At 35.5% G+C, this 14096-nt stretch overlaps 1 protein-coding gene across 1 annotated transcript in view; it reads left to right on the top strand.

Moving 5' to 3' along the window:
- xpot (exportin, tRNA (nuclear export receptor for tRNAs)) overlaps positions 1–14096 on the top strand; it is a 79766-nt gene that overhangs the window by 32377 nt on the left and 33293 nt on the right. The window contains exons 9-13 of the mRNA XM_039769445.1: positions 317–553; positions 2999–3037; positions 3146–3208; positions 4358–4482; positions 7813–7957. Coding sequence (XP_039625379.1) covers positions 317–553; positions 2999–3037; positions 3146–3208; positions 4358–4482; positions 7813–7957 — 609 coding nt within the window. The remainder of the gene's footprint in view (positions 1–316; positions 554–2998; positions 3038–3145; positions 3209–4357; positions 4483–7812; positions 7958–14096) is intronic.

Consider the following 14096-nt stretch of genomic DNA (forward strand, 5'->3'; position numbering starts at 1 on the left):
GGAAGTTTTTGACTCTGGTTACATGCACTCAGTTTATTTTAAACTATTTTTGTTTTCATGCCCTGGGCTTTGTTAATTAAAATCTTGTGTATTTGGTTACTTGCTCACAACTTTTATCCATCTCCTGATTTTCTTCTAATAAAAATAAACTGCAATTGGTACAGTAATTTACTGTCAGATCAGTTTGATTCTCAGACACTACATTTTTGGGGAAAAAAATATAACACGTCATTTTAGTGTGGTATAAAATAATTATTATTTACATTGTCTTATCTACATCTGGCATGACTTTGATTTGAGAATATTTGATAAACAGGAAGAAGATGTGGATTTTCTGGCCAGGTTTTCAAAGTTAGTAAATGGAATGGGCCAGTCACTCGTAATCAGCTGGACAAAACTAGTAAAACTGGGAGATATGAAGAATGCACAGGAGACTCTCCAGGCTATTCAAGCTAAAGTGCCCCTAATGCTGCAACTTTTAGTCCATGAAGATGATGATATCTCATTAAATATCATTGGATTTTGTTATGACTATTTGCATGTTTTAAAACAGGTAGGTTTTACCATCTTTCAGTGAGAGTTGCATTGTGTGTTGCTACTTAGAATTATACTTCACAAGTTCTCAGCTGTAAGTAATTATGGTGCTGCAAAAAATTGAAGTATGAAAGAGTTGTTGAACAAATGTGATTTTTTTTAATGTGTGCATGTCTCTTATCAGTCAGACTAATTTGTAGATGCTTTTGATGAAATTACTGCCCATTACTCCAAAATGTTTGGAGGGCATTTAATATTGCACTTACATCAAGTGATGTTCTTATTACATGGCATGTGATGCTTAAGTGAATGACCAATATGTAAATTTAAATGCCCTTATTTTGCATTTTGTTCTGAATTGAATTTTAATTTATCAGTTCTATTATAAAATATAGCTTTCATATTTGCCATATGTATGGTTTTTGTTTGCTCTGTCAATGTTGGAGGTGTAAAATGTAAAGTTTGTCAAAAATGACACTGAAACCCACCTTTTAGAACAGTTTAAAGTCACCATGAGTAGATGCATTAGCTAAATAAAATAATAAAAAATATTCATGTTTTTCTAATATATGTTTGTCCCCAGCATGTCCTCATGAAATACGGAGATAGATATTATGTTTATATCAAAAGGATGGTCTGCTACCAGTCAAACTTCATTTCTTGGAACCTTGCTGAATCCTTGATGGGTGTAACTGCCTTGGATGACTCTTGGTTTAGTTTGCAAAATACTCAATTTTAAAATACCACAGATAGACCAGCTTAACTAGGCAAAAATCAAATAGGCCAATCTATAAAAAATATTGAATATATGTGCAGGGAAGAAAAGGTAGCAGTTAACATGTCTTATTGTATGTTGTGTATGTTTTAGTTGTGTTTTAAGTGTCCCTGAGGGCTAGGGAAGAATCTGCCAACTATGCTCAACTGATTATTGTGACCAGAAATTTGATCTGTGCTGTGAGGCAGCAGTGCTAAACACAGTGCCAGAATGCCTTAAACAAAAAAAAGCTGATTGAACAACTACCACAAACAAATGGCCACAAATGAAAAATAAGTAAATAAAATATAAGTTATCGCTCTGACAGAGTTATAATCTTGGGGCACAGATTAGTCTTGTCATAAAAGAGGCAGCATGGGACAGGCTAGTTGCATTGTTCCAAACTTTTTGTTTGCTGTATGTCTTTTCAGATGCTTTGCACGTTTTTTCTTCCATCAAGAAGAAAGAAATGCTTTCTAAAAAGAGATGCATCTTTCGTTATTATTTCACAAGGCCTCTTGAGTTTTCTGTCAAGGACAGAGCTCTTTGTAAGGCTTGTTTTGACATTCTACTTGGGTTGCATGGCTAGTTATACATGCAAAGTAGCCATGTGGTCCTGCCCTGGAGTTAGTGTTATGGTACTCCTTGTAATTAGCAAATGTACCTCTCAAATTAAACTACTGAAAGGTGTCTTTGTTTTTATTATTGTAAAACTTATGCAGGATGTAAATCTTACACTAGGCATATGTGAAAGTTCTGTACATGGTTGCTGTATCTCTGTGATGTCACGCTGGCCTCTCAGTGCATCATGGGGCACTGTGAAAAAAATGTTCATCTCAGCTGGCCAACCAGTGAATATTCAGGATCAACACTAGTTATTCTGACGAATAAAACATTTAAATTAGTACTTATTGTGTATTATGAACTTTGCCTTATGAAGTAACTTTACCATGTTTTCATTTTGTTTTATTACTGCATGAATAATAATTAAAATTTGAATTGTCTTTTACAATATGTTACTTACAGGAATGGGTTAATGAAGAATGTTTTAACATGTATATCGAAACATTAGAAATACTTTGTTAACGACATACTGTTTTAATCCTGTCTGACATTATTAATTTGGCCAAAAATTGTTCTTTTGTTTTTGTTTGTACCTAGTTGACTGTTTCTTACACTGTCTCATTAATGTAGTTTGTGGATTTGCCTTTTATTTTTTTTCTTGGAAAACTTGACAATCTACTTTCAGAGCTGATGGGTGTTTTCTGGCTTTAAATGGTAGCTTTGGGCAAATAATTATTAAGTTAGTACCTGTATCTTTATACATCCATTTAACAAGCGGCATCATCCATATATTCTTGCCCACATAAATATGTCTCAGTTTGGCAAAACATCATTGTTTTCATAATCTGACATCGTTGTTCATTCATAGTACCAACATTTAACAGTGCAAAACTACACCTAATGTTAATAGTGGTATTACTAACAGAAGTGATCACAGCTTATACTTAATTTCACATCGTAAAAGTATGATTTAATACTGCCTACTTTGTCAGCATTGATATTTGCCATTTTTAATGTATTTGTAGAGTTCTGTAATGTATTATTTAGAATAGTTAGTATTTAATATTTAACATTCAATATTATTGAGAATATTTATTTATATTAAGACGTGCCATCATAGCATCTTTGTTCTTTCCCCCTTTTTAGCTCACTGTGCTTACAGATCAGCAGAAAACTAATGTTGAGGTAGGCCCTCCTACTGTATTTGTTTGAAATTCCTACTTAATACATTTTTAGAATGAATGCTGAAATAAATAAATTTTAAAGCTTCTTTCTTCATATACTTTGTAATAGGCTATCATGTTGGCTGTCATGAAGAAACTGACATATGATGATGAATACAATTTTGAAAATGAGGTAGATATTAGCATCTTTTCTTGTATACTAGTCTATGAAATTGTGAAGGCAACCATAATTCCAGGAATTTACTGAAATTCACCTAGTCACACATTCCCATCAATTTTCCCAGGGCAATAGCAGTCAAAAAATAAATGTCTTTTCCCACATTTTATTTTGGTTCAAAAGCAAATACAGTGTTGAGCAGTAGTAGTTGGTTTTATATAGTAGCCTGTAGAAACACAAAGATGCATGTAAGACATAAACAAAATTATGGCTGTGAAACTGAAAAAAAGCAGAGGAAAATATTTGAAGCATACCTTTATATATGCTACTGCTTTTTCGCTGTTTTGCCATGTTTGACAACCCCATTTCCTTTTTAATGAAAACTGTCTTTATGTTTCACTGCCATATGAATGTGCCTCTCCCTTCACTGGTGGAATATAGCAACTGTGAAGTGAGTAATGCTTGGGTTGTGACTGGAGATGCCTAATTTTCTGCTTAGTTTGGAAGGAGAGTGGATCCCTTATTTTCAAATTCTTGTAGTTTCCAAAACTGACTTCAAATAAATAACTTTAGAAAGCATGATCAAGCTGCATCAAGTCCCTTTTGATAGGTTCACTATTATAAAAGTCAGTCATTGCTCATTAGGATGCAATAAAGTTTTGTGTCCATTTTTATAGCTTTTGTCTTATAAACTGATCAGACGATTCCTGGGAATTGTACAAAGACTTTAATCTTCTTTCACTGAATTCTTGAATCCACTTATGTGTTCTGTATTTACCAATTTACTACTTGATTTCTGAAATAGGCAGTATGTGTAAAAAGACATGGAGCCTGTAATTTTTAGTTATATTTGGTGCACAACATGTGGTACTATATTATAATGTTGTTAAGGACATATCAGTTAATCCATTTTAGCAAGCACTTTTGGCTTTAAAGTCTGGTTTGCTAGGTCAGATAGCTACATATAATAGCTTAATAATTTCCTTGAACATATTTCTTATTTGAATTTTGACCTTTTTATCAATAAAAATGAGACATCAATACATTTATGCAGTACAGTGCATTATGCATTTACCATTCTTCCACTCATTCTTTATATTGTTATAAGCACGAGCTACTGTATTAAACTGTTCTTGTGAATGTTTTCTGTCTTATTTGAACTAGGGTGAAGATGAAGCAATGTTTGTAGAATACAGAAAACAGTTAAAACTTCTCTTAGACAGAATAGCCCAGGTGTCTCCGGAGCTCCTGTTAGAAGCTGTGTGTAGAGTCTTCAATGCTACAGTACAGTAAGCAGTAGTTTGTATTTTCTTTCAAAGTTATACAACAAATATACATTGCAGAAGAAAGTAAAACAAATTTAAATGAAAGAGAGGATCTTTGGAGTATGTGCATATAGAGTAATTAACTTAAAAAAAATATTTTTAGGAAACTATTGGTTTTTGTTCAAAATTATATATGTTCATTTAATACATTATATTTGCTTATGTTTCCTTATATGATTTGGCTGTAATGTGTGACTTGGTTTTTAAAAGCACAACAAATAATAAAGCTATTGTCACTTAAAGCATTAATACAGGCAGAGGGAACTCTCTGCTTTGTTGTTTGTTCATGCAGAGTATGTTGTGGACCCCCAAGGGTGCATACAGCTGCCCTAACCCGATACAGACTGTCAGGTGCAAAACACAACACTCTTTATTTTTCACAAATTGGGTGCTTTCCTAGCTCCCCAGAGCACATCACAATAGAAGCACCAAAGCACTGTCATTTCTTCTCTTGTCTCTGACTTTCAGTCCTTCCACCTCCACTCCCTCTTTGGCAAGCTTCGTCCACCTCCTCCTGACTCTGACTCCCCCAATGGAGTTAGGCGGCTCCTTTTATTCAGCGTTACCTGGAATCAGTCCCAGGTGTGGTGGAAGTCCACTGTAGGGCTCTACAGCTCACCCTGGTAGCCTCCACGGAACCCAACCGGGCTGTACCAAACTCCAACTCCCAGTGTGCCCTGCAGGGATCCGTGGTGCCATAGCCACTCAGGAGGGCTGCCCTCTAGCATCCCAGGGAAGGTAGTGCCTTATAGATGCTTTTTCCCCCCAAGTCCTTCCACTGTTGGAGTGCCCCAGCTGTCCTTCACAACATCTAGAAAAACATTCTGCTTTGTTTTTTGAACATAAAAAGAATCAATATAATAAGAAAACGCAACTCCCAACAAGAGGTTAACTTGTGTTGCCTATAAGTTATTGATCATTAAGGTAGAATAGTTATTTTTTATTTTACTTTCATTTCCATTCTTCATAAATAGTTTTAAGTTAACACTCTGAATTTGTATGTCTTTTAGCAAGTTTTAAACCATTTGGTTTAATGCAATGTTAGCTTTATGCAAATTAATGAATATGGTTTATTAATGGACTGTGTATGAAGTGCAGGTTACCTTTGTTGGTTCTAGATATTCTTTTTTTTCTTTTGCTTTTTATTATATACTGTAATTTAAACAGTGCTATAGATAAGCATGCAACATATTTAATAAAAATGTCAAAAGAAACAGTACATATGCATCTAGTATAATTAGAGTAATAGGCATTTGAGATCTCATTTTACATACTTCTTGGTTTTTATTATTACTTAAATGCATTACAGTTCAGAATTAATAATACAGTAATTTTATATATTTTGACAAGAATTTCAGTAGTATTTTTTTGAATTCTTGGAATTAAATGTGTATTTCAGTAAAGTATGACATAACATGCTTAAAAACCATGAAATCAATTTCAGGGACTGCTTTTCAAAATTTTGTATCTTATTTTAGTGTATTAAAATATGATGAAATGTTTTTTGTACATTTATAAGGATTTTAAATATAGATTAATGCTTATCACTTTTTATATTCTGTGTAGGCTAGGGCTGCCAGCAAGCCCCAAGTCCCAAACATGAACACACAAACACAGTCCTGGGTTAAATAAAAAGGCATTTATTACACAAATACTGTACCTTGTATACACAAGCTCAAAAGCAAGTTGTCTCTTTTCCTGTTTCTCCTCCTCTCCACTCTCTACCGCACTACTCTCCTCCAATTTAGTGTTGCCTTCCTTCCTCCCAGCTCTGACTCACCTGGATAACGCAGTGCTGTCACTTTTATTGAAGACCCAGGAGTACTTCCAGTGTCAGGGCTTTTGCCTGTTGGAAGGCATAAGACTCTTGAATAACCAGGAGTGTCTCTTCCTACAGCACCCTCACCAGTGGACCCCAGCTGGGGTCTTTCTGACCAGGCACCAATATCCTCTCCTGGGGCCTCATGTATAAACCGTGTGTACGCACAAAAATGTTACGTACAAACATTTCCATGCTCAAATCGCGATGTATAAAGCCTAAACCTGGCGTAAAGGGGCTACGACTCGCCTTTTCACAGCGACTTTGATATATGACAACTTCTTTTTTATTTCGTGCACTGTGCGACTTTGTGAACTTGAGCTTTCGAGTTTCTCCGACACTGTATGTCACTCGATCAACTTCCCTTTGTTGTTTATACCACTGTTTAAACCAACAAATAGTACTTTTTCCTTGCTTCCACTTGGTATTCGCTGAAATTCTTCTGTTTTCCCCCGTGCTTTTGCCATTGTCTTTTCACAAAAAGTTGAGCTTAAGGGCTATTTAAATTGATTTGCATATTCAAAGAGGCTTACTTCCAGGAGGAGTTGGGGTGGGACAGCAGACGTGTGCTTGTGCATTACTTTTCACGCTGACCGGGATTTATGGAGCGGAAGAACATGGAAGTTGGCGTTCACATACAGTAGATTTATGCATCTGGATTTTTTTGTGCATTTCCCCTTTTGTCTGTACACCAAATTATAGTGTAAATTCTATACACGCCGTTATGCATGACATCCCTGGTCAGGATGCCTGTCTATCCTGTGTGGCACTTACAATACATAGGATTCATGTTGTCTTAATTTGCTTGATCTTTGGTCAGATTGGCTTTCATGTTTAATATTCAAATTTATATTGACATGCAAGTGAAACATTTTAATTATTAGATGTCGATTACTAAATTATTTTTTTCTGTCTGTACCACTTACCTTCTGGGGCAAATCTTACACAGAGCTATTTATAGGAGTAACCTTTGTAGTTTACAGTGATTTTTGTTTATATTATGCTTCCAATTTTCGATACATACACTCTATGTCATACCCTCTCATCACTGCAGGTGTAGTAAAGCAATTTAAAGAATTGAAATGTGCAATCATTCAGTGTTTCAGTACAACAAAGATAGTATTTTTGGGTATTGGGAGCTGCACTACACGTAGTTTGATCCTGGTCCATTAGTAGTTGAACTCTCCTGAGTGTTATCCTTTGTCAGCGTAAAGTTGTTTTCCCTTTATATCATATTTGCAGTACATTCTTTTTGCAAAGTAAATAATACATTTAAATGTACTAAATATTTATTAGTAATTGTATAATATGATTTTAGTTAATTTTACATAAGCATGCAGAATATGTTGTCTGACATTGGCAGTCCTGTGTATCTCATCATGAGGGGCAACAAAATATAATAACTAATAAAGACTGTCAGCTGTTAGTTTGTTTTTGTTTTTTGGATTTCTAAGTGTAAAATCTCTTGTCTTTAGGAACTGGCAAAGTCTGCCATTTATGGAGGTAGAAGTAGCAATACGGCTTCTTTATATGCTTGGTGAGGCTCTTCCTACAACTCATGGGGCACATTTTTCTGGGGATGTTACCAAAGCCACTGTCTTACAGGAAATGATGAGACTGGTAAGTCTTGTAAGGAAAGCAGTTTTAATGCTTGAGTGCCTTCGACTGCATTTCTTTGTTTTGTTAAATAATATGGTTTAGTTTTTCTGTATGGTCCTTGTTAACATAAAATATTTCTGGTACTGAGTCATCACAGCCACAACAGATGTAGAAAAAGGTTGATTAAGGTTTATTTATATTTTACTCTTGGAATGAAGATTTGAAATATTGGTGACACCAAAATGGTTAAAGAAGGGCTATAACTAAAATCATATATGCCATATATCAAGAATTTGCAATAACAACTTTAGTTGGAGTAAAATCTGTCACAGTAAAGTAAAAGAAAATATTATTATTATTAACAACATAGAGTGTGTGTTGCAAGTTTTCTGTAGGCATTTTTGTATTTTTATTTTTGGTCCAAATAAAATAAATGTTCGTTAAAAGAAAACAATAATAAAATTGTGAAATTAATTAATTAATTAAGTCTATAAATTAAGTCTAAAAAAATTGATTTTATTATTTCCTTGTATCACCCAGCACTACTTGGATATTAAAAATAAAATCAGTGCCAAACAATGTTCTGAAAAATTTTCATTTTAAAAATTGTTAAATTTGCCAGGGTGTGGTCATAAGAGGAACTTGGATCTAGAGATCTTGTTGGCAGTCGGCAAGAGTTGTTATAAGTAAATAATAAATGGCAGTTTGAGAGAGGTATAGAATAGTGGTCTCAGCCTGCACTGTCTACAAAGACTTATGCTTTCGAGTCCCCCTAGGATCTGCTGAAAGACCCAAAACAGACTGAATTGTGCAGACACTTGCACTCCCTTTGTGAGAGAATGTTTTATGTACAGATGGTAAAAATAGAGCTACAGTGGATATTGAAAAGAATCACCTCTTTGAAAATATTCACATTTTGTTGCTTTGCAGCATCAAATGAAGACACACACATATATTTCTCCAGCTGTATTTACTCAATCTATACTAATAAAAGGCAAAGCCCTCACTCACTCACTCACTCACTGACTCACTGACTCATCACTAATTCTCCAACTTCCCGTGTGGGTGGAAGGCTGAAATTTGGCAGGTTCATTCCTTACAGCTTCCTTACAAAAGTTGGGCAGGTTTTATATCGAAATTCTACGCGTAATGGTCATAACTGGAAGCTGTTTTTCTCCATTTACTGTAATGGAGATGAGCTTGAACGCCGTGGGGGCGGAGTTTCGTGTGACATCATCACGCCTTCCACGTAATCACGCAGTACATAGAAAAACAGGAAGACCTCCAAAAAGTGCTGAAGAAAACATGCATTATATAATTGAGAAGGCAGCGAAACAATAAGAAGCGAGCGAGTGACATATACAACCATATTTATGAGTTCTGCTACTTCGGAAACAAAGCACGATGTAAACCTACACTTTAAATTAAGTTCATAGACAGGCTGCCGCTGGCGTTTGTAATTTAGTGCCTGCCCATATAAGGCCGTCCGTCAGCAAACTCCCACTAAATATTCACGGGTTAAGGACTGTGCTTATGCAGAGGAAGATGAGATGGTCAGGGTGGTGTTTGGTACAAACTCAGCGAAACTGCGAGAGAAAGTTTTAAGTGCCAGGACTAAGGTAACATTAAATACAGCCATGGACATAGCACGAGATGGCACCAGCACAGCTGGGAAACTTCGATGCATGTACACCGAGCGGCTCACGTGAACTGACGCAGTGCACAGATAAAAGCAACAGTTCCAAAAGGCTGAACAAAACCGAATTACACAATTGAAAAGGCAGCAAAAATATGAAGCGTCTGATACATACAAGCATATTCATAAATCCAGCTACTGCGGAAACAAAGCACACGGTGGAAAAAGTCAATGTCCGCTAAAGGAAGACAGTGTAAAAAAAAAAAAAAACCCCGTGCATGCAGTGTGTCAGGTCTCAGATAAAGAAGAAGGCGAGCTGTTTATTGATGCAGTAAGAAATGAATCGATGAATGAAACCTGTCATCTTTACAGCGATTGACAAACACGGAATGTAACTTGAACACAACACATCCTACAAATACGAACCTGATTGAAAGAAATAATGATAATCAAATCCTTGATGACAGCAACACTCAGTAACACTCACAAAACAAATACTGTATATTGACAGTCATGTTACGTTATTTTTAAAATGTTCCCTTTTCTTTTTCTAGCTTTTTAACACACTACTTCTCCGCTGCGATACGCAGGTATATATATATGTATATATATATCCCGATCTACATACTCGAATAATGGATACTTTATTCGCCATCAATGATTGTTTTGGTAAAGCCATACTCAGTGTATTCATTAGATGAATGGTAAAAAAGTAAGAGCGAGGGAGGATGACTTATTGAGGCATGCAGGCTGTAGTGCGCGTCAACTCTATCTGAATTGGCGATCACATTTCAAAAAAATATATCTTTTCAAGTTCTATTTAGTCCATATGTGTCAAACTCAAGGGCCGCGGGCCACATCCGGCCCGTGTAATTATATCCGCCCCGAGATCATTTTATATACTGTATTATTGTTATTAATGACCCGGGTATATGAAGCGCTGGTAACACAATAAACTACAGATCCCATAATGCAGCGCTTCAGCTGCCTTGCCAAACACTTACCGCATTAATCAAGTCTAGCTTATGATGCTGCAAGTTATTGTGAAGCTAGCTCACACGATGCTGAAGAGAAAAGTTGATTCTGAAAATAGAGCCTTTAAAAACCGATGGGAGGCTGAGTATATGTTTACTGAACCCGTGTGTCTCATTTGTGGAGCTAATGTGGCTGTAATTACAGAATTTAATCTAAGACGGCACTATGAGACAAAACATCAAAGTAACCTGAATGCAATGCAGAAGATACAGAAAGCAGAAGAATTAAATAAGAATCTGACACTTCAGCGGACGTTTTTACCCGTGCACAATCACAAAGTGATTTAAAGTGAAGCTGCTTTTATGGGAGACACAAATGCACCAGTCCAATTTGCCCCACTTTCCCTGTTGCCAAGTAATGTTAAACCAAGTCGTCACTATGGTGTTCCCAAATACGCACTTTGCTGATAAACTGCGCACTGAGTTTGCACGGCGCTTTGGTGACTTTGAAGAACAAAAAGTCCGTCTACATGCGGCTCGAACCTTGTGCATGTTTGGTAGCACATATCTGTGTGAGAAGCTCTTCTCAGTGATAAAGACTAACAAAACAGCACACAGGAGTCGCCTCACTGATGAGCACCTGCAATCCATCCTGAGAATCTCCACAACACAGAACCTCACACCAAACAGAAACAAACCTGTGGCCAAAAAAAGATGCCAGGCGTCCAGCTCTAAAATGACATATGAGCAAAGACAACTGAATGATTTGATTTGTTATTGCTGAAAGGAACACATTTTATTTATATTTCTAGGTTTTGTTATGCAGCATGTTCATATTTGAATTTGTATAATTTTGACAGGATATATTTTTATGGAGAGCAAAATATTATAAGTTGTTTAAGGTTTGAGTTGATTTATTCACGAATAATATTCCTGTCTGTTTTTACCATTCCTACCAAAGATATTTCTGTCGACTAAATAAAAATTCCTTCTATTTAAAATTTAAATAGAACTTGAACAAATCGATAGTTCATAATATCCACGCAGACTTGCACGTAAGAGCAGGAGTTATCCGTTTTAACAAGCAGCGTATTGCACTGATACGAAATAGCTGTGTGTGTATATATGTAGATATGTATGTATATGTATATATATGTTTATATATGTGTGTGTGTATATATATATATATGTATTTGTGTGTATATATGTTTATGTGTGTGTAAATATATATATATATATATATATATATATATATATATATATATGACAGCAACACTCATCACTCACAACAGTGACAAAACAATTCCATTGACAATGTTACGTTATTTTCAAAATGTTTCCTTTTCTTTTTCATTGCTTCTTTAACACACTACTTGTCCGCTGCGAAGCGCGGGTATTTTGCTAGTTCAACTTATAACAGCCAAGTGAAAGACATAGCAAAAGTTCTGAAAAAAATAAAAAACCTGAATCATTAAGATGGTTAAAGGATCACCCCCTTTGTCAGTACTTTGTGGAACCACCTTTTACTTTGACTACAGCCATGAGTCTTGTTGGAATACCCAGCTGTTGTAAGTTTCATTGAGTAAATACAGCTGAAGAAATATTTTTTGTGTGTCTTCATTTCAGGCTGCAAAGCAACAAAATGTTAACATTTTGAAGGCAGGTGTTTCTTTTCTATAGACCCACTATGTTTAGAAGTGGTTACTAGCCTTTTGTTTATATTGGAAAAAAAATAGGCTTTCAAATAAACACTCTCATTACTGTTGAGCATAATGAAGGTCACATAATGCTGTAGAGTTGTTTCGCTTCCTGTGGTATTGGAGGCCTCCAACATGTGCATGAAGGTTATCAAGGCATTTCGACACCTAATATCAAGCCATGAGTCTTGAAAACAGTCTTTCTATAAAAGCTGTTAGGTCTTCTAGTAAGTTAATGTTCCTAAATACTATGGACTGTTTTGAAGTAGACATCAATGAGTCCTACTCTGAATCCCACTAAAATCTAATTGTAAACCTGACTAAGTCATCTGAAGAAACAATACATTTTCAGTCTAAGGATGCAGTAAACCATCTGAAGACCATTATGTTTCCTGAGGGCTGTGTAACTAAGTACTATTTCATATGTGAAAAATCATTTTGTGCAAGCTATCTTTTTTTTTTTTCTCTCTTTATCAATTTTATTGCAATTAAGTTTTTACAAAAGGAAAAATTGAGTTAAGAACAAATCCGATCCCCACCCCTGAGAGAGAGAGAGCAAGCCAAACAGCGTGAAATTTAAGACCTGTAAACATACCTAAATTTTTAAATTCTCTGTGCTTTATGAGCTTATTTTAAAATATTACTGATTAGATCCTGCCATGTTTTGAAAAAAGTCTGTACGGATTCTCTAACTGAATATGTGATTTTTTACAATTTCAAATAGTACAACACATCGGTTTCCTACTGACTTAAGAGGAGAGTTTGGGTTCTTCCAGTTTATCAGAATAAGTCTTTGTGCCAAAATTGTAGTGAATGCAATCACAATTTGTTTGTCTTTCTCCACTTTAAACCCCTCTGGAAGAACACCAAACACAGCTGTTAATGGGTTAGGAGAAAGCTATGTTTTTTGTTTAGGTTTTTTTTTTACCTTTTTTATTTCACTAACTAGGGGGCTTTACCCCCTGCTTGCCTCGCTCGCCAACCCCCATTTTTGTTTTTCCAAATGCACATTTTTAAGATTTTTTTTTCTTTGAATTGTTGCTATTTCATTAGTTTCACTTTTATTTCAGAACTTCTGTAAAAGCAATATTTCGAGTCCCAATGTGCTGAATCTTTTTAATGAGGTCAGTGAGACATGTGTTTAATGACTTTGTACCATAATTCAGGATAGCTTTCTCTGTTTGGAGTTTCAGCACAGACAAAACGATCTACCTCATCAGCAGTTAATAATTTTTTGTGCAAAATAACCAATAAAATGCATGTGAGGTAAACTCTGTTTTTGAAATTCTCTTGACTTAAACTTCAAAGCCTTACAATACAGCATTTATATACAGTATGTATGGAAAGTATTCAGACCCCCTTCAATTTTTCACTCTTTGTTATATTGCAGCCATTTGCTAAAATCATTTAAATTAATTTTTTTTTCTCATTAATGTACACACAGCACCCCATATTGACAGACAAAAAAAAAGAATTTTTGAAATTGTTGCAGATTTATTAAAAAAGAAAAACTGAAATATCACAAGGTCCTAAGTATTCAGACCCTTTGCTGTGATACTCATATATTTAACTCAGGTGCTTTCCATTTCTTCTGATCATCCTTGAGATCACCTTCATTTGAGTCCAGCTGTGTTTGATTATACTGATTGGACTTGATTAGGAAAGCCACACACCTGTCTATATAAGACCTTACAGCTCACAATGCATGTCAGAGCAAATGAGAATCATGAGGTCAAAGGAACTGCCTGAAGAGCTCAGAGACAGAATTGTGGCAAGGCACAGATCTGGCCAAGGTTACAAAAAATTTCTGCTGCACTTAAGGTTCCCAAGAGCACAGTGGCCTTCATAATCCT

This window comes from Polypterus senegalus, chromosome 11, assembly GCF_016835505.1.
Source record: "Polypterus senegalus isolate Bchr_013 chromosome 11, ASM1683550v1, whole genome shotgun sequence".
Taxonomy (NCBI): Eukaryota; Metazoa; Chordata; class Cladistia; order Polypteriformes; family Polypteridae; genus Polypterus; species Polypterus senegalus.